Consider the following 22,470-nt stretch of genomic DNA (forward strand, 5'->3'; position numbering starts at 1 on the left):
TGGGAGGCAGGGTTGCACGTCTGGGGCACTTGCGGCCGGCCTGGGGGCTCTTAGACTCCCGGCGGATGTGAGGGCCTGTCCGCCCCATTTTGCTTCATCCTAACCCCACCGAGGTAGCGACTGTCGTGAGCTGCATTTAGCAGTTAGGGAAATTGGGGCACAGAGAGGTTAGAGCCACTGGCCTGAGGTCACACAGCCAAGAGCTAGCGTCAGGACTCGAACTCAGGTCTGGAAGATCTGAGGGCCCACCACGGTCCCCTGGGAAGGGGCCATCTGAGGTGTGTCGGGGACCTCCCCAGAATGTCCCAGGATCCGCCCTTTGGGATTACAGGATTTGGGTGCTAGTGAGTGGACGCCAGGTTCAGCTGGATCAAGGAGCACCTTTGGGGGCTGCCTCCTGGCTGGGGGTTGGGTCAGCCTCAAACGCCCGATCCAGGAGAACCAGGGAGGAGGTGCAGCCAAGAGGCCAGGCGTCTCTGTGTCTCTCTGTCTCTCTTTCTCTGTCTCTCTCCTAGTGCCTGTCTCTTACTCTGCCCACCCCTAGTCCCTGCCTTTGCCAGTCTCCTCCCTGCCTCCCACCCAGGCCAGCCTGTGGGCTGCCCGGAGGTGGCAGCAGCAGCTGAATGGGCCCCTTGTTCCTGACCACACCCGCCCCTTGGGGTAACCCCGGGACAGGCCCTGGCAGCCTGCTGCCTTAAAGGGCCAGTGCCCAGGGAGAAGAGGAAGGAGAAAGGAGAGGGGCCGCCTCCACCCCCAAGCCACACCCCTCCCAAAGAACTGAGCCTCCCGGGGGTGGGGGGAGGTGGGGAGGCTGTGGGGGGGACGGCCACACCCAGACACCCCCAAGCCCACGTAGTCAGACGGAGGGCCTGGGGCTGGGGAGGCCTGCCTGGCGAAGGAGACAGGGGCGCACGGTAGGGCTTGGGTCTGACCTTGGGCACATCCCTCCTCTCTGCACCTCAGTTTCCCCGCCTGTTCCTGGGGCTCCTTGCGTCCACCCTGGGGCCTGCTGGGCAGACAGGATAGAATCCGGGCCAGGGTTTGGCACACAGTGGGACCACCACACAGCACCCGAGGCTCGCACATTGCCCCGCGGGCCGGCACGGCCACTCCCTCGGGCCTGCCTGTGGCTTCACTGCAGGACGGGGCCACAGCGGCAGGCCCGTCCGCAGAATTAAAAGCCTTTTAGAGCGGGCCCGGTGCTGAATTCAAGGCTGCATGTATTGAGTGCCAGCTGCACGCCGGGCCCTGTGCAGAAAGGTCGCGTTTGCAGCCCCATCGTACAGAGGAGCTGGGAGGTTCGGGCTCTGGCCGAGGCCGGACCCCGGCTTCCACCGGAGGCCTGTCGCCTCCGCCCTCTGCCTGGGGCTGTGAAGCTTTAGGCCTCTCTGGGGCTCAGTCTCTCTGTCACAGTAATGGGAACACCCCCATCCACTCGCAGACTGGAAGCCTTTCACTTTTCCGGGCACAGGATGCTGTGGCTGAGACGCCGGCCTCCCCCACCCCCGGACAGGAGCCGACCCAGAGGCCCCTGCACGGGCCTTCACCCGGCGGCCACTCTGGGTGGCCTCGGCGTTCCTGTGCCCCAGGCCGGCCCCACAGACGGCCCGGGACAGGTTGCTGCCGGATGGACAAGCCTGTTCCCTGCTTCCTTATGTAACCAGGTTATGCAAGGGCAGCTGGCCTGCTTACATAAGGGGAGGCCGGGCCCGGCGCCCAGCTGGGGAGGGGGAAGATCTTAAAGGGGCCGGTGTCCCCTGAGTCTCCCCTCCGGGGCCCCGCGCCAACCCGCACGGGGGCTACCCTTACGGACGGGGTGATGCTGTGCGAGTCATTGCCGGCCCGTCGGCATTACTCTTACGGTTGTCGGGGTTGTTGACAGACACCCTGTTTGTTCCCGGTGGCAGTGGGCCAGCCGCGGGGGCCCAGAGGCCTGGCGTGGCCTATTCTGCTTCTGACGCTTGCTTATTCCCTGCTCTCCCCGAGCCTCAGTTTCCCCATCTGTAAAATCTGCTGGCCTCGTGGGGTCGCCGAGGGAGACAAGAGTGAAGACCCACAAGGGGTCCGGGGCAGCACGGAACACGTCCGCACTCAGCACTCAGCCAGCGCAGTCCCTGTGTAGTCAGTAAATAGATTCAGCGCTCACTATGGGCTCTGGGTCCTGGGGACACGGCCGGGACACAAGACAGACGAAACCGCGGTGCTCGGGGGGGGGGGGGGGGGTTCCCGGTCGGGGGGAGCAACGGACAAAGAACAAGTGGGAAACAGCAGTTGGCGACGAGGGCTGTCGAAAAAATAAGGGCAAAGGGATAGAGACAGCGGGCTATTTGGTGGGGTCTGTCGGAGGGCCTGACGTTCCAGCTGGGACCCGAAGGTTGAGGAGTTGCCAGCTGGGCGAACAAATGGGAGGAGAGCATTCCAGGTGGGAGAAACAGCCTGTGCAAAGGTCCTGGGGCAGCACCGGGCCTGGCGGTTTGAGGGAGCGGCGAGGGGGCCCGTGTGGCTGGAGCTGAGTGGGCGAAGGGGAGAGAGGGAGGAGGGGAGGGCAGAGAGGGGACGGGGCAGGTCCTGCAGGGCCCTGGGGGCCACTGGGCCTTTACCCCGGGGAGCTGGGAGCCCTGGAGGGCTCACATGGGGGGGTGGGGGAGGGGGACAGACGCTGGTGGAAAAGTGAGGTGGTGATAGTTGAGGGACCCAGGCCACCGCATGGGTTCCGGAGAGGGGAGAATGGAGGCAGCCAGCCTGCAAGCCTGTTCCTAGGTGTGACAGTTCAGGGACCATCGTCAGCCTAGGCGGAGCGGGGCCGTGCGAGTCGATCGCCTGGATCATAGGTCCCTCCGGCCCCCGGCCTGGGCATACGCAGGGGAGGGGGGCAGCGTCTCCCCCATTCTTATCCCCGTGCTCGCCAGGGGAGCTCAGGCCAGGACCTGCCCCGCTCTGTGCCTCAGTTTCCTCATCTGTGAAACGGGAGTGACAGTCTGTAACTGTGGAGCGGGTTCAGTGAGCACCTGGCACGGAGCAGGCCCCTTTCCAGCGGTCAGCAGTCGTGAGGCAGGAGGCTCATAAGAAGGGAGAGAGCCCGCCGGCATGGGAGGCGTGCGAGTGGAAACCCGCAGTACTGACTGGGACGGGCCACCGGGCAGTTAACTGACTGTGCCCTCTCCGAGGCCCTGTTTTGTTCCAGTAAAATGGCACCCCCCTGGTGCCCGGCCAAATTCCACCATGGCAGCTGGGGAAACAGACCCAGAGAGGACAAGGGGCTAGCCTGGCGTCACAGCCAATCTGGGGCAAGGCGGGGGGGGGGGGGGGGGGGCATCTCACCATGTGGCTCCGGTGCCCCCGGAACAGATGGCCTGGCTCCAAGCCACTCACCATACCTCAGTTTCCAGATCTGTGAAATGGGCACACTGCTGGGATCAGTAGGAATTAAGCTGTGATTCTTATTATCTTCACTGTTCTCACTCCCCACAAGCCCCTTCGGTGCCCGGCAAACTCCTACTCATACATCAAGGCCCCAGCTCCAATATCCCCTCCCCCCAGGAAGCCTTCCTGGGCCCCTAGGACAGATTCCAGTTACTTCCTTGGGCTTCTCCAGCCACAGGTCCCTCCCTCTGATATTCAGGCCCTGGAGCAGGTGAGGGACCTTCTCCAAGGACCAGGGGGACTGAGATGGGCAATGTTTGGGTGACATTCCACACCCTGCCTCAGGCCTGCTGTCGGAAATCCCTTGTGTCACCACTGATCAGAGTCCGTGTCCCCCTCAACCTGGTCTTTTCCTCTGACTATCCCCCAATTTTCCCGACAGTCCTCAGACTCCTTTGACAAGCATGTATTTTGCACCTTTTGTATGCCACGCCCTGTCAGGATAATCCCAGTCGTTTGTACGACAAGCAGGTGCCTGGTGCCTACGGTGTGCCAGCCCCTGCTGAATGATCATCACTCGTCCGCAAGCATCTATTGAGCGCCAGCTACGTGCGAGCATGTATTGAGTACTGACTGCATGCCAGGCTCCAGGAAGAGAGGCCTCAGGAGGGCCAGGGGAGTAGAAAAGTCTCCCACTACCCCTCCCTTCAATTCAGTTTGGGACCCTGGAGTTTCCAACCTCCTCCTGCAGTCGAGGCAGTGGGTTTACTTTTTTTTTTTTTTAATTATTTTGAGACACAGAGAGAGAGAGAGAGAGAGAGCGAGCACAAGCAGGGGAGGGGCAGAGAGAGCGAATCCCAGCAAGCTCTCTGATGTCAGCACAGAGCCCGATGCGGAGCTCGAACCCACGGACCGTGAGATCGTGACCTGAGCTAAAAAAACCAAGAGCTGGGCACTTAACTGGCCGGGCCACCGCAAGGCGGTGGGTTTAAAGCAGGGGCTCTGGAACCAGACTAACTGGGCTCTGAGCCGCTCGTGCACTTAACAGCCGTGAGACTCGGGCCAAGCCCCTTCCTGCCTCTGGCCCTCAGTTTGCTCCTCTGTGAAATGGGAGTGCCCAGATCTGAGGTGTTTGCACCTCAACACCCACTTTCTGCAGAAGGGGAGCCAGGGAGAGGGGCTGCGACAGTCCGTGTCCCCCTTCCTTCCCGCCCCCCACCCACCCCAGCAAGGCTGGGATGGGACCCATCCTCCTGACCCCAGTCCGGGGAGGCCGGACTGCTTTCCCTGGAGGCCCAGAGACGGGCAGGGCTGGCCTGAGGCCACACAGCTCCTGCAGGATTCTGCCCCGCTCTGGAGCCCTCCCTTCGTGCCCGCCTCCCTTGGCCAGGAAGTTCTCCGACCCCCCCCACCCCCCCTCCCCACCCAAGAAGCATCAGAAACAGGGGGGGAGCTGGGAGGGGCCGCGGCCCGCGCCCATTTTTGGCAGCCGGCGTTCTCTGGCGCTCCCGCCCGGCCCCGTCCACCGTGTGGCCACAAGTGGGGCTGGCCCGTCCCCTCCCGGGGCCGCGCATGTGGCCCCGGAGCTCCCCGCCCCGCTCGGCGGCCGCTGAAGCAGGCCTGCCAGGGAGGCGGGAGGAGGCCCGGGCTTGGCTGCCGAGGAGCCAAGAATTTGCTCCAAATGTAAACAGCAAGTTATTTTAAGGCTGCCCCCCTCCCCGGGTGGCGCTGACACATTTGACATTGGAGGGGACCGGTGGGGGGGGGTTTGCGCGTGTGGGTATTTTTAACCTGTTTTTCGCGGCCCCGGTGCCACCCGGAGTGGGGTGCGTGAGCAGGAGCAGGGCCGCGGGGCGGCCACGTGTGCTGGGCCGCCTGCCTGCCCCCCTGCGCCCCGTGGCGCGCGCACTTAACCCCTCGGAGGCCACGAGGGGCCCGAGGGGAGCCCCCCCCCCCCACACCCGGCAGGGAGGGCCGGCGCTCCGCTCCCGTGCCAGCCCCAGCCTCCTGCGCGGACAAAATGGCCGCCAAGGCCGGCAGAAGCATCTGGAAGCCGGGGGAGGGAGAGTGGAGAAAATGGCCGCCAGAGCCATGATGTCATAAGGCGGCCTGGCCGCCAAAGCATCCCGGGATGGGGCCAGTCCCGGCCCGCAGGCCTCCGAGTGGGCCCTGTGGCCGGCGGGGACCTCCCCGCGGGGCTCTGGGGCCAGACACCCCGAAACGGCCACGCCGGGGGCCTCCCCCGTGGGGCCTCCCGGGCTCCCCGAGCGCGGCCCGAGGCCTGGGCTCGGGGGCGGCGGAGGGCCAGCACCCTGACCCGCTGGCCTGAGGTGTCCACGGGCGCCCGGCCGGGCCGGAGCCAGGCCGCGGAGCGGGCCAGGCGGCGGGGGCGCTGGGCCGGGTGGGAAGAAAACAGAAACTTTTCTTTGAAAGTGACTCCGAGGCAGGTTGGCTCGGGCCCAGGCGGCCGGGCGGCGGGGGAGAGGGAGAGGGAAAGTGCGGTCCAGACTCTAGGAACACGCGGGTCAGGAAGCACAAGGCGAGGGAGGAGGCCGGCATCCAGGAGGTCACCGGGCCGGGCCCTTTCGCCTCTCGCGTCCCCTGCGTCTCGTCCGCATTTCCTAGACGTTCCCCAGGGGCCGGCGAGTGCACGCCTTGAACGTCCAGCGTCTTGCTTTTTCTTCCCTCCGGTTTGTCCAGGTGGCGCCCTGGAGAAGGCGTGCTAGGGCCTCGGTGCCAAGACGTGGAGGCTCAGAGAGGGAAAGCGCTTTCGCTGAGGTCACACAGCGGGGGCCGGACCGCAGGCCAGGGGTCGCCGCTGCTGGGCCGGGGAGCCTGTGTTCCGGGCGCCCCCCCTGGAGCGCCAGGGTTTCTGCTGAGGTTCCTTGCAGCTCAGGGCGGTCTCAGTTCCGGTCCTCCTGCCACACCGGCAGCGCCAAGTTCAAGCTTAGCGTAGCCCGGAGGCCTCCTACCGAGGCTCGACCCCTGGCCTTCCTTACAATGGCTGGGGCGCAACTTGCGACCGTGAGCCTCAGGGATGGGACTTCGGGTCTGTTTTGTTCAGAACCTAGAACAGGGCCTCGTACCCAGGAGGTGCTCAACGCGTGGGTCGAATAAACGAATCGCCGTGTCCCTTTGTGCCTGGGTTTGCGCAGACGCTGGCATGGGGTGGGGTGGAGGCTCAGGGACACGAAGCAGGTTGTCACATAACCGGACGCACGTGAGAATCCGTCGTCCCGCCTCTCGGGAGGGACGGGATCCCCCCAACATCGAGCCCAGATCCTGTGCCAGGGGCTGTGGACACGTAAACCACATTGGAACAGAGACTCAAATGAACGGAGTGAGGGGATGGGCCCGGCAGGCATTCACAGCAAGGGCGTTCCAGGCGGAGGGCACAGTTTGTGCAAAGGTCCCGGGGCATCGCGGGGCCCGGCATATTGCAGGAGCAGTGAGGAGGCACGTGTGGCCGGAGCAGAGCGGGCCAGGGGGAGAGAGGGAGGAGGGGAGAGCAGGGACGGGACGGGACGGGGGGGCAGTTTCCGCAGGGCCTGGTGGCCGCGGGGAGGACTTGGGATTTTCGTGTGTTGATAGACCCGTGTGGTGGGGGGGGCTAGGGCTGGGCCAAGGGGCCAAGGGCGGGTGTTCCGGAGAAGGAGGTGTTAGGGTTAGGCTGACGAACATGGCTGGAGCTTGCCTGGGAGGGAGGGGGCGGCGGGGCGGAGGGACAAAGGCCAGGGTCGCGTGTGCCGCGCGGCCTTCCAGGACGGGGAAAGCTGAGCCTCGGCTGGCTAATGTTTAAAGATGGCTGGTGACAGCCGGGAGCTCGGAATTCCAGGGCCTGGCTTTGGGTTTGCCTCTAGCTGGCCGGCGTCGTCGGAGGCGGACGTGGCAGCCCGGCCGAGCCAGCTGCGTTTGGAAGCCGCTGAGGTCAGAACAGAGGGCCAGCGAGCCCCGCGCGCCCGGCAGACGGGCCGCGGGGCCCGGACGGGGACTCCGGGCTCCCCCACCCCGCCGTGTCCCGCCGGCTTTTGAAGAGGCGCGGTCCCGACTTCGCCAGGTCCTGTCCCTCTGTCCGTCCTCAGGCCACCAGCCTGGGCCGGTGCCCACACCCCCTCCCCGGTCTCCCGGCCCCCAAGGTTCCAGAAGCCACTCGGCAGCCACGCTGTTTTCGTGTGTGTGTGTTTTATCGCGGTTAAAGGACACAGAGTGCAAAATTCACCCGCGTAACCATTTCTAAGCGCACAGCTCCGCGGCCTCAGGCACGTTCACGCTGTGCTGCGTCCACCCACACCCTCCGTCTCCAGAACCTTCCATCTCCCCAGACTGAGACCCTGTCCCCATGAAGCACGGCCTCCCCACCCCTGGCTCCCACCATCCGCTCTCTGTCCCTGTGGACGGGACTCCTCTGGGGACCCCTGCGCGTGGGGTCACGCGGGACGTGTCCTTCTGTGTCCGGCTCCTGTCACCGCGCACAGTGGCCTCCGGGTCCCTCCACGTGGCGGCAGGCGGCGGGACGTCCTTCCTCCCTGGGGCTGGGTCACATTCCGGCGTGTGGCCGGACGCACCGTGTTCACCCTTCCCTCTGTCCCCACGCGGGGCAGCCGTGAACCTCGCGGCTGTGCACACGGGGGCGCGGGCATCCTTTGGGGGCCCCGCTGGCACCCCTCATTGGGCGCATGCAGACGTGTGGAATTGCTGGGCCGCGTGGATCCCGTGTCTAACTTTCCGCGGGAGCAAGCACCACGCCGGCCTCCAAAGCGGCCGCCCGTCTCGCGTTCCCGCCCGCGGCTCTTGACGCCTCGGCACGGCCTCGTAGCCGGAGGTGTTGTGCCATCTGGCAGAGCCGGGGGCCTGTCCCTCCGCGTGGCGCTCGAGAATAAAACCCAAGCCTGTCGCTGCAGCCACGTGGCCCGCGTGGCCCCGTTGCCTCCCCTTTGCTCACCGTGTTGGGTCCTCAAACATCCCGTGTTTGTTCCCGCCCCAGGGCTTTTGCACAGGCTGCGCCTTTGCCCGGCTCTCCCCGGGGCCAGCTCCTCCCCGTTGCTAAGGCCTCAGTGCCAACGACACCTCCTCAGAGGGGCCCCCGCCAGGCATCTGTGTCGCAAGTCACCCCCAGAGCCGCCCTCTGTCCCCTCACCCAGTTTAACGGCCTCGCTGGAACTTAGGGCCGCGTGGAGTTATCCCGGGCCTCTTCTGTTTGCTCACTTCCTGTCTGTCTCTCCTCCCTTGGCACCCTGCCGTCTGCCCGGTGCCTGGCAAGTAGTAGGTGGTCACTAAACACCTGTGAGATGAGCGTGTCACCTCGGCGTGTCGATCTCCCAATTAGGGACGGCCGCAGGGTTAGCCACCGGGATGAAGGGAGTTGTGTGGTGCAAAGGGGTGGGTGTTCCTGGGCGGGAAGGGCGGGACCGGAGGCCCAGCGGCGCCTTTCTCAGGGGCTGGGACGGACCAAATTTGGGCTCCTGGCCATGGACGGGAAAGAACACTCTGTACATTCCGCCGTGGGACCCAGTTTACATTTCTGTTGTCGCCACGATCATGTGCTCGTTTGAGCAAAAGGATACGGGAGGAGGTGACGTCCCGGCTACACGTGAACGCCCCACGGAGCTGAGAACGTCGAGAGAGAACCGGTCCGGGCCGAAGCAGGGAGTCACTTGAGATTCAGCCGTTGCCCGTGGCCAGACTCTCCCTCATACTAGTGTGAGTGTGGCTACCTATGCTCTGTGCGTGGTGCTAAAGAGCCTCGTGTGCCTCTCAGAGAAGGAGATCTTTGAGGAAAGGCCCGGAATGACAGGAGAGTGTTAGCCGTGTAGATGCCGAAAGGACGTGCAGGCAGAGGGTACCACACCACCTGTGCAAAGGTCCTGGGGCAGGATTGGGCCCGGCACGTTGGCAGAGCAGCCAGAGGCCCATGTGGCTGGAGCAGAGTGGACGATGGGCGAGAGAAGGAGGAGGGGATGGGGGGGGGGAAGGGATGGGGCGGTCTGGCAGGGCCACAGGGGGCCGCTGGAGGTGGCAGCCCCGGAGGGCGGCGGGCAGAGGAAGGACGAAGTTCATCTAGATTCTGAGTTTGGACAAACGCTGTCACCAGCACAGTATTTATCCCCTTATCGGCGATTGGCCCTTCCTCTTCCGAAGCAGCTCAGGCTCCAGCCTCAGCCCCGTGAAGGAAGGCAGCGGTGGAGACGCTTCGCTTTGCAGATGGGAAAACCGAGGCTCAGAGGGAGGACACGGGACTGGTCCAAGGTCACACGCCAGGCTGTGCCAGGCAGGGCAGGGACTCCGTGCGGCTCTGGCTCCCAGGAGACCCTCGAGGTCAGACGATCGGGGGGTGGCTACACCCCACCCCCTTTCTTCAAGACCCCGGTGCGTTTTAAAGGCCCCAGAAAGCCCCACAGCTGCTCGGAGACCAGCGAGGCCCGTTCTTGACCATGAGGCCCGTGCTCGGTCGGGTCTCGAACCACGAGCACGGGTCACCGGCGGCCACGTCCTGCTTCAGTTTTTCACCCAGGAGACACATCCCTGGTGTCCTCGCGGGGAGAATACCGTTTGGGCAGCACGGGCTGCGGAAAACCGTGTCCGGGGGCCGGAGGGGATGGGGGGGGGGGTGGTTGAGTCGACCCGGTCAGGAGAAAACTCAAAACGAAAACCAAAAAACAAGCCAACAACGTTTCAAGGCTGGCATTGGATGTGGTGTGATATTCAACGAGATGTTCATGTATATTTTTTTTAAGTCTATTTATTTTTGAGGGGGGGGGAGGGGGGGAGAGAATCCCAAGCACGGAGCCCGACGCGGGGCTCGAACTCACGAAGAGGGATCATGCTCTGAGCCGAAATCAAGAGTCGGATGCTTAACCAACTAAGCCACCCAGGCGCCCCCCCGCCCCCCACCGTTTATGCGTTTTTACGAGGAGCAGATGAAACCGTCAGCCCGTCAGCTTTCCTTGCTGTGTGGCCTTGGGGAACTTACTTGCGGTCTCTGGGTAACCCTGGGGATTGCCGGACGGGATCCAGGCCGGCTTCAGGGTGTCAGACCAGACCGTGTCGCCCGTCAACGCACCCCGTCTCATGACACCGCGGCCCCTACCCCGGCAACCCGAGTGGGGCGTGCTCGGAAGTCTCCCCAGCCTGCGCGATAGGGTCTGGGGGCTCTGCTCCCCGAGGGGGTGCTCGTCGGCGTGGGCAGAGCAGGGAGGTGGGTACCAAGGACGTGGTCTGTCCCTAGCTGTCCCCGCACACGGATGAGTGTGCTCTTATCCCCACACCTACATCTCCATCCCCCTCCCACCTCCCCTCCGGTGACCATCCGCGGGTTCTCTGTAGTCAAGAGCCCGTTTTCTGGCTTGTCTCTCCCCCCCGCACCCGCCCCGCGCTCTGTTTATTTTGTTTCTTCAATTCCACATATGAATGAAACCCTGTGGCGCTTGTCTTTCTCTGACTGACACATTTCGCTCAGCGTTATGCTCTCTAGATCCATCCATGTTGTCCTCCTGGGGGAGTTTTGAAGATTAAATAAGTCAGTGGAGGTGAACCGTGCAGCCCGATATAGTCAAAGAAATGAGTCACTAAGCATTAACAATTGGACCGTACCATTTCACCCAGAACCCTCATCAACCCTCCCAGGACCTCCAGTCTATGCCCCTCCTCCTCCAGGGGCGGCCACTCACATCTCCGAGCCGTGGGGCCTCCCTGGCACTCGACACGCCCCGAGTTTATCCCCTGGGTGAATCTGCTTGCTTGTTCATTGCCCGTCGCTCCCCCGTTAGGACCTGGGTGCCACGAGGGCAGGGCTTTTTTGCCCATTTTCGTCACACTGTGGTCTTCCAGGCTTCTGACACCCAGGAGGTGCCCAGCAGTCAGTTCCTTTCAAAAGAAAACGGGGGGCGCCTGGGGGGCTCCGTCGGTGAAGCGGCCGCCTTCGGCTCAGGCCACGATCTCGCGGTGCGTGGGTTCGAGCCCCGCGTCGGGCTCTGTGCCGACAGCTCGGAGCCTGGAGCCCGCTTCCGATTCTGTGTCTCCCTCTCTCTCTGCCCCTCCCCAGCTCACGCTCTGTCTCTCTCTCTTTCAAAAACAAATAAACGTATTTGAAAAATTATAATTAGAAAAAAAAGAGCGAAGAGCAGAATTGTTTACCTTCTCCCTCCCCCAAGCACTGGTTTTCACCCCCACTGGAAACGGATGTGGATCCAGAGCAGGGCCTCCCCCCGACGGCACCGCAGACACTGGGGCGGGTCATTCTGTGGGTGGTGTCCTGGGTGCTGTAGGGGGTGAGCGGCGTCCCCGGCCCCCTCGATGCCAGGACAGCCCCAGTCCTGACAACCACAGAGGCGCCCAGACTTTGTCCTGAGGGGCAGGATCACCCCCCGTTAAGCAACTCTGTGATGGGCACATAACTTCTCTGACTTGACATCAGCTTCGGATAAGAGACTCTGAGCTGCGCCTCAGTTTACCAAACTCATCAGTTGGGTAGATTGAATCAATCTACTGTGACTGCTCTTCACGCAGTACGACTCAGCAGACGAAAGCCATTGTCTTGGGGCCTGGGGCAGCTGGGGGCACTGGACATTAGCCGTCCTTTGTTTTTTGTTTTTTTTTTTAGCGTTTATTTATTTTTGAAGGAGAGAGAGAGAGAGAGAGACAGAGCGTGAGCGGGGGAGGGGCAGAGAGAGACACAGGATCCCAAGCCGGCTCCAGGCTCCGAGCCGTCAGCACAGAGCCCGACGCGGGGCTCGAACCCACAACCGCGAGATCATGACCTGAGCGGAAGTCGGACGCTTCACCGACGGAGCCACCCAGGCGCCCCTTTTTAAAAAAAAAATTTTTTTTTAATGTTTAGCCTGTCCTTTAAACATTATCCATTAGACGTCTGTTCAGACCAGAGGACATTGCATTTAAGGGCCGGCTGTCTAAGCAGATGAGAGGAGAAGGGACTCTCTGGGCCCCTTTCCTCCCGGTATTTCATGGAAACATCCATCGCAGCTCAGCCCCGGGGGGCTGAGCTGGGCTCAGCTTTCTGTGACGGTGACAGGGTTCCGCACCGTCCAATCTGGTCCCCGCCAGTCTTGTGGGCTCTTGAGTAGCGAAAGGTGACCGATGCTGGCGAAGTCCTGAAATTCTAACTTGATTTCAGTTTAGCTCACTTAACTGTAAAGTCGCATGTGGCTGGTGGGAGTTTTCAGGACCCAAGTAGCAGAGCCTTGAAAACTGTTTCAATGGAATGTTATTCAGCCTTAAAAAGTCAGGACATCCTGCCGCCTGCCACCGCGTGGACGGACCCGGAGGTCACTGTGTGCGGTGACAGGAGCCAGACACAGAAGGACACGTCCCGCGTGACCCCAGGCACAGGGGGTCCCCAGAGGAGTCCCATCCACAGAGACAGAGAGTAGACAGTGGAGCCAGGGGTGGGGCAGGGGGCGGGGAGTCCGTGCTTCATGGGGACAGAGTCTCAGTTTGGGGAGATGGAAAGTTCTGGAGACAGATAGTGGGGGTGGATGCAGGACGGCGTGAGTGTGCCTGATGCCAATGAGCCGTGCGCTTAGAAACAGTTAAACGGTGGGGCGCCTGGGTGGCTCAGTCGGTCGGGCGTCCCACCTCGGCTCAGTTCATGATCTCGCCGTTTGTGGGTTCGAGCCCTGCGTCGGGCTCTGTGCCGACAGCTCAGAGCCTGGAGGCTGCTTCAGGTTCTGTGTGTCTCTCTCTCTCTGCCCTTCCCCTGCTCATGGTCTCTCTCAAGAATAAATAAACATCAAAAAAAAAAATTTAAAAACAGTTAAATGGTAAATTTTATGCTATGTCTATTTAACCACCATCTAAAAACTAAATTAAAAAAGATTTAATGAGATAGCACGTCATTACAGCATCAGTGTTTAGAAACTACGCTTATTTAATTAAAAAAAAAAAAAAAAAAAAAAGCTCCCCGGACTATAGAAAGGGAAGGGTAAACCCCTTGACCCCAGTGAAGGGATCTCCATCGTACTCGGGGGTGAGACACTGGGGAGTCTCCCCCAAGATCGGAGCCAAGAAGGGCCACTCGCTCTCGCCACTTCCGTTCGGTATCGTGCTGGAAGTCCTTGCCTGTGCAATAAGGCAAGAAAAAGGAAATCAGAGGCCTACAGATCAGATGACCCAAGGGTCTTACAAAGAAAATCCCGAGCGATCTACGAAAACACAAACATCTCCTAGAACTACTGAGTGAGCTCAGCGGGGCCGCGGGATACAAGACCGATAGGCGACGGCCAGCCGCGGTTCTCAGTGCCCACAGCGGACAATTAACCGCCACGCGGAACACGGTGTCGTTCACAGCCGCTCCCAAGCCCACCGTTTTTTTGACCGTCGGTACCCGCCGGTGCTTTCACACGCATTCGCCGACTTGGCGGCCGGCAAAGCCCGGAGGTGGGTTCTGCCATCTTTCTGCTCCCGGGAAACCGCGTGGCTCCGGGAGGTGGTCTGGCCGGCCCCAGGTCACAGAGCGACCTTGGCTAAGAGCCAGCTATGGCCGAGCGCCCTCGCTCTCCCCGGATGCAAAGTAACAACACCCTAGACGGAAATGGGGGGGGGGGGGACGCAGCACGGAGAGTGATAACGCCTCCCTCCGGCTGGCAACGTGCTTTCTGTGTGCCCCCCCTCCCCCCCGGTCTGGGGCTCTTTCTTGTATTCGCCATCGCCTTTTCTGTCAGGGGACAGCCTCTGGGAGAGACGTGTGGCTGTGCCCACTTCACGGATGAGGAGAATGAGGCCCACAGCCCTGCGGCCCTGACCGGGCATCGCCTGAGCGCCCGCCGCGCCCTGCTGCCTGCCGAGGCCGTGTGGGCACCGGATCCGGAAGAGGGTCCTGTGCCCGAGGCCGGCTGCCCGGGCTGGGCTCTTCCCAACGCGGCGGCCACCGTGCCCAGCCGCGTGGCCGTCCAAGCGGAACTGGCCGGAGCCAAGGGGCCGCTGGCAGCCCGGCCCGGGAGCGGCCACAGGGCGCGGGGCCGAGCCGGGCACGCTCGCCTCGGCTGCTGCCCAGCCCTGCCCAGCCCAGTGGGTCACGACTGGGGCTGCCCCCGTCCGCTCCTGTGGCGGGTCGGGAAACTGAGGCACGGGTCCTCGGCCCGGTGGCGTTCAGGGCACCCTCGATCTTGGCGGGCAGGAGGTGCTCGACACACAGGGTGTGCCAAGCCACGAGGCGCACGGGGAGGGCTCCGCGGCCGTCTGGGGAGGCGTCCGCACGGTCACCCCCACGGGATCCCGAGGGAGCGGAGGGCGCGTCGCCTCAGAGGCTCCCGGCGCTGGGATGGGAACTCGGGCGTCCGATCCCGGAAGCCAGGCGGTTAACGCGCGGCCGTGGGTCGCAGGTCTGGACGCACGTGCCCACTCATGCAGAAAGTCACCCTGGTGACCGGGGGGGGGGGGGGGGGGGGGGCACAAGTGCCGTGGGTGGGCAGTTGCTCACCGTTTCAACCTCAGGCTTCCTTGCCTATAAAATGGGCACGATCAAAAAAAAAAAAATGGGCACAATCACAACGCCAGACGTGTGGCTCTCTTACGGGTTGAAGGAGACCTCGAAAATGAGGTGAAGCCCACATTTACGGCCATTTTAGGGATTTAAAATCTTCTTTTAAGTTTATTTATTTTGAGAGCGAGAGAGAGAGAGAGAGAGAGGGAGGGAGGGAAACAGAGAATCCCAAGCGGGCTCCACGCCGGCTGCGCTGAACCGGATCTGGGGCTCGAACTCGATTTGGGTGTGCCCTACGGGCTCCCGAACCGTCAGTCCGTATTACCTCTTTACTACCTCTCGGTGACGCCCACACCCATTTGAAAGAGAGAAGTGAGGCTCAGAACAGTTAAGCAACTTGCCTGAGGGCACACAGCGGTTATGCCTGGCTTTGGAACATGGCAGGTGGAAGGGGCTGATTCTCCTTCTTTGGCGTCTGGACGTGACTCCCACCACCTTGGGGTCTGACCTCAGAGACAGATAGGCGGGGCCGGGGGTTCCGTCAGGCTGGGCTCGTGGGTGTCCCCCCCCCCCCCCCGCCGCCCCCGCCCCGGGTGGACGCCGTGGGGGCTGCAGAGGGGTTGGCGCGCCTCGCCCTCCATCCAGGCTGCCGGAGCTGATAATGCTGAGCTCAGCGTCTGTCTGTTTCACCGTCTGCCAAGGAGCCTGATTATTTTTAGATAAGATGGAGGGCGGGCGCCAGGGTGGGAGGGAGCCCCCAAGCCAGGCGGGTGGGTAGCCGCATGGCGGCTGCAGGGGGACGCCCCTCTGCCCTCTCCTGGGGGCCCCGAGTGACAACCCAAGACCAAGGGCTGGGGCCCCGGGACTTCAAGGGCAGAGGCCGAGGGGAGGGGGCCAAGCGGAGACCCCCGGGCCCGGGCAAGCTCCGGACCGCTTCTCCACGGCGCTGCCCAGCCTGGCCCCGGCACGGAGGCCTCCCCTCCCCCCGGGGTGGGGTCCCCTGCAATGTCACCACACCGTCCCCCTCCTTCTCTTTGCAGACGCGGAGCAGAGCGGTAGTCCCCGGGCAGGGATGGGCTCCGACCAGGAGGACAGCAAGCCCATCACGCTGGGTGAGTTTGGGGATGGCGAGGGCCGGGGCGCACGGCCCCATCGTGCTCTGCGTGGCCCCGCGTCGGCACCTCACAGCCATGCGATAGGCAGGTACTGGTATTGTTCCATTTTGTAGATGAGAAAACCGAGGCACGGAGAGGTCAAGGGGCCTTCCCAGGGGCAAGCAGGGAGCTGGGGTTGGAACCCACGACTCCGAGCTCCCGCCCTCTGGGCCCTGAGGGGCTCACCCCACAAGAGAGGGCCCTGCTTCTGCCCTGGTCTGCTCCCATAATCGCCCTCCTGGACCAGAGCAGTCACCTCTACCCTGGTCCCCTGGCTTCTGTCCTCACTTCCCTGTCTGTCCTAAGGTGGCCAGAGAGCCCCCCATGAGCTCTGAGTCAGGTGCTGCCCTCCTCTGCTCACAGTCCTCTAGGGGCCCCACCTCCCTTGGGGCAAAAGTCCTCCCCTGACCCCCAAGGCCCTGCAGGACCTGTCCCTTGCCCTGCCTGCCCTCCCTTCCTCCCTCTCTTCCCCTCGGTCTCTCTGCTCCAGCCACATGGGCCTCCTAGCTGTTCCTCCAACAGTCCAGGCCCAGTTCCTGCTTCAGGGCCTTTGCATGTGCTTTGCCTTCTATCTGGACAGCTCATTGCTCTCTCTCTCTAGATCACCCAGGTCTCAGCTCACATACTCCCCCTCTCAGACAGATTTGCTGACCTCAGACAGTCTTAGCCACTCTCAATGACCACTTTCTGTTTTATTTCCTTTTGAGGAAGTTAGTGATCGCCTATGTATTTGCTTAGTTGCTTGTTTGCTTCTCTCTCCTAATGCAACCTCACCCGCTTGAGGGCAGAGGCTTTTGTCTGTCCTGATCACTACTGTGTCCTCAGCGCCTAGAATAGGACCCTGGTACACAACAGGTGCTCAATAAATATTTGCAGAAAGAAAAAAAAGGAGAGAGGGAGGGGTGAAGCAGAGACAAAAAGAGAAACTAGAGAGATGGTACACAGGGGTGGAGGAGGAGAGATAACAGGAAGGAAGGATGGAAGAAACAGCAAGTGGGTGAGGACGTCCCCGTTGGAAAGGCCGGCACAGGGGGGCCGGATGGTTCCAGGAGCGTCACAGGCCCCCGTGCCGCTCACCACGGGCCGGCTGTGACCCTGAGTCCTCCTTGGCCTCCTGTGATCCTCAGGCGCCTGCCTCCAAGCCAGATGTTCAAGGCAGGCGGGGGCAGCGACGTTTGGCCTGGTCCCATGGGGAGCTCCAGCGTCTGGCGGAGGAAAGCACTTCCTCCCACCCGCCAGGGAGTCCCCTGGAGATGGAGCTGGGCGAGTGCTGCACAAACAGGAAACCCCGGTGGGGGGGAAGGCGGAGGGGCGTGCTGACACCAGCTGGCCAGCTGGGTGGCAGGAAACGGCCGAGGCCACTTCCCCTGGACGCTGGGGGCGGGGGGGGGGGGGGCATCGCCCTCTCCTCCCGGGGATGTGGTGGCCCCGAGCCCCCCAGCACGGGGCTGGGCACATAGTAATTGCTCAATAAATGGTGTGCACAAAGCTGGTAACCGGGGAGACTGGAGTTTCCGGACTGGCCAGGACTTGGGTCTCTCACAGCTGGGGAACCGGGCACCCAGGTCGGCTCCCTGTGGCCCGTGCTGCCCCCTGGGGGCCTGGAGAAGAACCGCTCTCGCCACCCCCAAGGCCTAGAGCCGCCCACCTGCTGGTCCCTTCTCCACTCTGACCACCTTCCCTGGCTTCTTTCCCTCCTGTTGCCTCCAACCCCAGGGCCTTTGCACGGGCCACTGCTGGCAATATCGTGACCCTCAGGGAGGCGGCCAGACCTCCCGTTTAAGACCATCCTGATCACGGCAGCCGACACTGGCCTGTGTGGCCGTTACCCTGCACCAGGCGCTGTCCTTGCCACTTCCCAAACTTTAATGTCTGTAGGCCTCTCGGTCCTCTTTCAGGCAGGCTCCCCAACCCTGCCTGCTGACCACCGCCTGACGTGTGGTGCCTTTGCCTTAATGATCTAAAAAAAAAAAAACCCAAAACCGTATTGTGGTTAAATTCACATGACAGAACACAACACTTTTGTTGCCCCGAAAAGAAGCCCTGTCCCCACCTCTCCTCCCCTTCCCCAGTCCTCGGCCCCCATGAACCCCCCTTCCTGTCCGCGGAGGAGCCCGTTCTGGACGTTTCACACCCGCGGACTCACGCCCCGCGTGGCCTTGTGTCGGGTTCCCTCCCTGAGCGTCATGTGTCCGGGGTCCATCCGGGCTGGGAGTCCCCACAAGGGACTTGTGTCTAGGCCACTTGTGTCTGCCTAGTTCCCACAGTGTCCCCGGGGCCCAGCTCAGAACGGGACACGGGATGCAGTCGTAAACGCTCGTTCGGTAGACGGGTTCTGCCCGCGAAGGCCTCCGGGGGCGGGGGGGGGGGGGTGCGAGAGACTGGCTCCCAGCTGTCCAAGGTCAGCCAGGAGGAGCCACACCTGTTTCCAAATCCATTAAATGGGTCCCAACCACTGCACACCGGAGAGGAGGGTCCCTCTTCCTTTGACATTAGGCAGGCGTGGTTCTGGGGACATGGGGGACTTTAACTGCTGCGGGTGGACCTTCCATTCAGCCCGTGATTCTGAGCCCCTGCTGTGTGCCAGGCTCTGGGCCAGGCACTGGGGACACCGCGGGACCTGGGCACACAGACCTCCCCGTCAGGACAGAACTCCCAGTCTGGAGGGGGAGGGATAAGGGGCTGCAGAACCGCGTGACGCGAGGAGAGCAAGCCAGCCCCTTGCGGCCAGTTGATTCATATCAGCCACCCCGATGGCAGGGTGTGTGGCCCCCACTTTGGAGATTAGGGAGCACGGAGGCTCACGGACAGGAAGGGACTTGCCCAAGAGAACACGCGAAGCGGCAGCCGAGCTGAGATTCGAACGCAGGTCCGGCCTCTGCCTCCGTCTTGCCACAGGGCTGCAGGGGGTGGACAGGGTGACCACTCCAGCGCCCGGAGTCTGGGTAGCCCAGGGTGTCGAGGAAGGAAACAGACCCAGTGAGTCCCATTTTCTCCCTGTTCCAGACACGACCGACTTCCAGGAGAGCTTCGTCACCTCTGGCGTGTTCAGCGTCACCGAGCTCATCCAGGTGTCCCGGAGTAAGTGTCCCCGCCCACCCTGTGCTGGGATCTGGAGAGGGGAGGGGCGCGGGAGAGGGAGAGGGGGCTCTGGGATGGGGACTCTGAGAAAGAGTCTCAGGGAAAGGGAAGCTGCCCATCACCCTGCCCTACTCCCCTCTGTCACCGAGCTAAAGTTCCTAGGAAGGGCAGTAGGTAGGGGCCCACACGCCCCACCCGCTTTGCCTCCTGTTCCCTTACCTTCCTAATGTACCTGCTGGGGACCCACCCACTCCCCAGACACCCCCACCTGAATTCCAGTGCAGGGAGTTCTGGGCACTGTCCTGCCTTAACCCTGACCATCATCCTCCCTGTCCAGATCAGCAGAGCCTGGCCTCAGGGAGCGCTGGGAAGCTCGGCCTCCCGCTCTGGCTATGCCTCTGCCTCACAGTGTGAGCTTGGCCTCTCTTGCTGGCTTTGGGCTTCTGACCCATAGAATGAGGACACTTTCAGCCACATTAGGAACCAGGCCAGTCAGGGGACGGGGTTCCTCTTGGGGCTGGCCAGTCCCCCGGTGGCTCTCCCCACCCCTCCAGGGCAAACTGCAGCCCTGGAGCTTGCACCCTCTCTCACTCTGCCCCCTCTCGCCCTCCGCAGCACCCGTGGTGACTGGAACAGGACCCAACTTCTCCCTGGGGGAGCTGCAGGGGCACCTGGCATACGACCTGAATCCAGCCAGCACAGGCATGAGGAGAACGCTACCGAGCACTTCCTCCAGCGGGTACGTGCCCTGGTCCCTGACTCTGGGCATTCAGCCACCCCTCGCCCACCTCCACCTGGCCCCGGCTGGCTGACTCCTCTCCCTGGAATGCCTGTTTTCAGGGTTCACATGGTAAACTCCTACGTGTCCCTCAAAACCCAGCCCCAAGTGCTCCTTTCCCCAGCCCTGATACCCCACCCAGGGCTCCCACAGCCTTGAGTCCTATCAGCCCACCCCCTGAGACTCCACGAGAACAGACACTGGTTCTTGCGGAGATACGCTGGGTAACCTTGGGCCGGTCACCGTGCTTGCGTGGATTTCCGCCATCTGTAAAATGGGATCATAGTCCTACCGGGTTGTTCTGAGGTTTACGGTAGGCCGAGTGTTTATCCAGGGCTTTAGTGCGCAGCCTGCCAGCCGACCGTCTGCGCTCGACCGAGTGCCTCACTGCCTCTGGCCCCGGGCGTCCCATCCGAGCGATGGGCAGGTTGAGACAGGTGCTCCCAGAACCGGCTGAAAGTCCGCGGGAACCTCGACGTCTCGCGATAGCACCCTCCCCGCCCTGCCCCCCCTACGGACCGGAAGTCAGCCCCAACCGCCCCCTCCACACCCTCGCGTCGCCGTGGTAACCGGCCTGCGCTCTGTTTCCCTCGCCCTTCAGGAGCAAGCGGCACAAGTCGGGCTCGATGGAGGAAGACGTGGACACGAGCCCCGGCGGCGATTACTACACCTCGCCCAGCTCTCCCACGAGTAGCAGCCGCAACTGGACGGAGGACATGGAAGGAGGTGGGGCTGGCAGTGGGGGCGGAGCGGGCCTCGGGGCCGGGGTTACCGCGGCGGGGACTACATATTCCGGCAGGCACTGCGCCGGGAAGCCCTGGGGCTGGGGCCGCGGGGCCTCCTGGGAATTGTAGTCGCGCGGGTCGCTCGCCGCTGGGAAGTCCGGACTCACGTTCCCGGAGCTTCTGGGTTCCGTCGGGGCCTCGAGAGGGCGGACACGGTCCCTCCCGCGGCTTTCCTGCCCTCTGCCCGGTGCAGCCTCGTCTCCGTGGGGCTCCCGACCTGCGGCGTGGACTCGGTGGCGCTTCTGATCGCCAGCGCGCTTCTTCCCGGGGTCCGCCCTACGCTCTCATCTGGAGGGTCCCCGCTGGTGGGTCCCGAGCTGTAGCATGTGCCCCGTCGCAGGGGTCCTGCTGATCTTCCGAGATTCCCGTCTCCACGGGCTCGGCCTCCGCGCGGTCCCAGGTCTCTCGGAGCCCCGCTGCTTTTCTCTGAACCTCCTTTGAGGGGAGAGGCTGGCCTCTCACTCGTCTGCCTTTTTAGGGCCCTCCCCAGAACGGGTCCTGTTCTGCAAGGGGCGGCCTTGCCACAGGCTCCCCAGCGGCCTCCCCCGAAGATCTCTGTTCCTTGGGGTCCTCGTCTCCACCGCGGTTCTCCTCCGGAGAACCCGAGTTTCTGCTCTCCCGCGGGCTGGCCTCGGGGCTGCTCGGGGACACTATGCTCAGGGGGGCCCACCAAGCTTGCCTTGCCCTGGGCTGGGTGTCCCTGGAAATGCAAAGGTCCCCAGCGGAGTCTGTGTCCCAGAACTTAGAAACGCCCCTCAGTCCAGACCCTTACCCCTTAAAAAGGGCTCACCCCGCGGATTACCCAATGGTTGCCAGCGTGGACTCGGGCCCACCGGCCAGTACAGCCTCTGGTGACCGCACTGCTCTGAGCCTCCGGTTCCTCATCTGTAAAATGGGGTTAATATCTGCACCGCCCCCTAAGGTTGCGGGGATTAAGTGAGTTAATACGTGCGGTGTCCCTAAAACAGGCCTGGCGCATAGTACACACCCAGTAAACCTGAGGATTTGTCTGCTTGCCCCCTGCTTTTTGGTCCCTACTCCCTATTCCCAAAGGGCCAGCTTTCTTATAAAGGTCTGTCTACACGAAGACCATACCTACAGGATTCCTGGAAAGCATTACAGTTAAGAGGGCAGGTTTAAGTGTCAGAGAGACCTGGGTTTGAAAGCCAGGTCTGCCATTGGCTCGCTGTGTGGGCTGTGTAACTTTGGGCAGGTGACTTGACTTCTCTGAACCTCAGTTTTCTTTTTTTTTTTTCAACTTTTTTTTTTATTTATTTTTGGGACAGAGAGAGACAGAGCATGAACGGGGGAGGGGCAGAGAGAGAGGGAGACACAGAATCGGAAACAGGCTCCAGGCTCCGAGCCATCAGCCCAGAGCCTGACGCGGGGCTCGAACTCACGGACTGCGAGATCGTGACCTGGCTGAAGTCGGACGCTTAACCGACTGCGCCACCCAGGCGCCCCTGAACCTCAGTTTTCTTATCTTCAACATGGGATTGATGAGCTAACTCTTCTTTCCTGGAGCTGGGAGGAGGGAATGGTAGGAGGCACATAAAGCAGCCACCTGGCACACGGTGAGTGCCCAGGACACAAGAGAGTTCGTTGTTCGTGTCTTTATAAAATCCCCATGTCTGTGAATGAGTCTCTATCATGTCTGGTTGTGACATTTGAGCCCCAGTGGCCCTCCCTCTTCCGTTGTGTTGGCTCCCAGGGCAGCTACCTAAACTTGGGAGGATGTGTCTCCCTAGGAGGCTCTAATTTGTGGGTCAAAGTGTCTCCATGGTTCTCTCTCCCTGTGGGTTCCCCACTTCTGACAGGTTTGCCTGTGTAAAGATCCTGTATTTAATAAGCTTTTAAGTTTGATTGTGAGAA

The 22,470-nt window shown here is 62.4% G+C and overlaps 1 protein-coding gene across 7 annotated transcripts in view; it reads left to right on the forward strand.

Annotated features, from left to right (window-relative positions):
- NFIC (nuclear factor I C) overlaps nucleotides 1-22,470 on the forward strand; it is a 64,106-nt gene that overhangs the window by 25,041 nt on the left and 16,595 nt on the right. For all 7 annotated transcript variants that reach the window (XM_081791228.1, XM_081791224.1, XM_081791225.1 and 4 more), the window contains exons 3-6: nucleotides 15,841-15,912; nucleotides 18,961-19,035; nucleotides 19,651-19,774; nucleotides 20,415-20,539. In XM_081791228.1, coding sequence (XP_081647354.1) covers nucleotides 15,841-15,912; nucleotides 18,961-19,035; nucleotides 19,651-19,774; nucleotides 20,415-20,539 — 396 coding nt within the window. The remainder of the gene's footprint in view (nucleotides 1-15,840; nucleotides 15,913-18,960; nucleotides 19,036-19,650; nucleotides 19,775-20,414; nucleotides 20,540-22,470) is intronic.

Source organism: Panthera onca, chromosome A2 (genome assembly GCF_046562875.1).
Source record: "Panthera onca isolate mPanOnc1 chromosome A2, mPanOnc1 haplotype 2, whole genome shotgun sequence".
Classification (NCBI taxonomy): Eukaryota; Metazoa; Chordata; class Mammalia; order Carnivora; family Felidae; genus Panthera; species Panthera onca.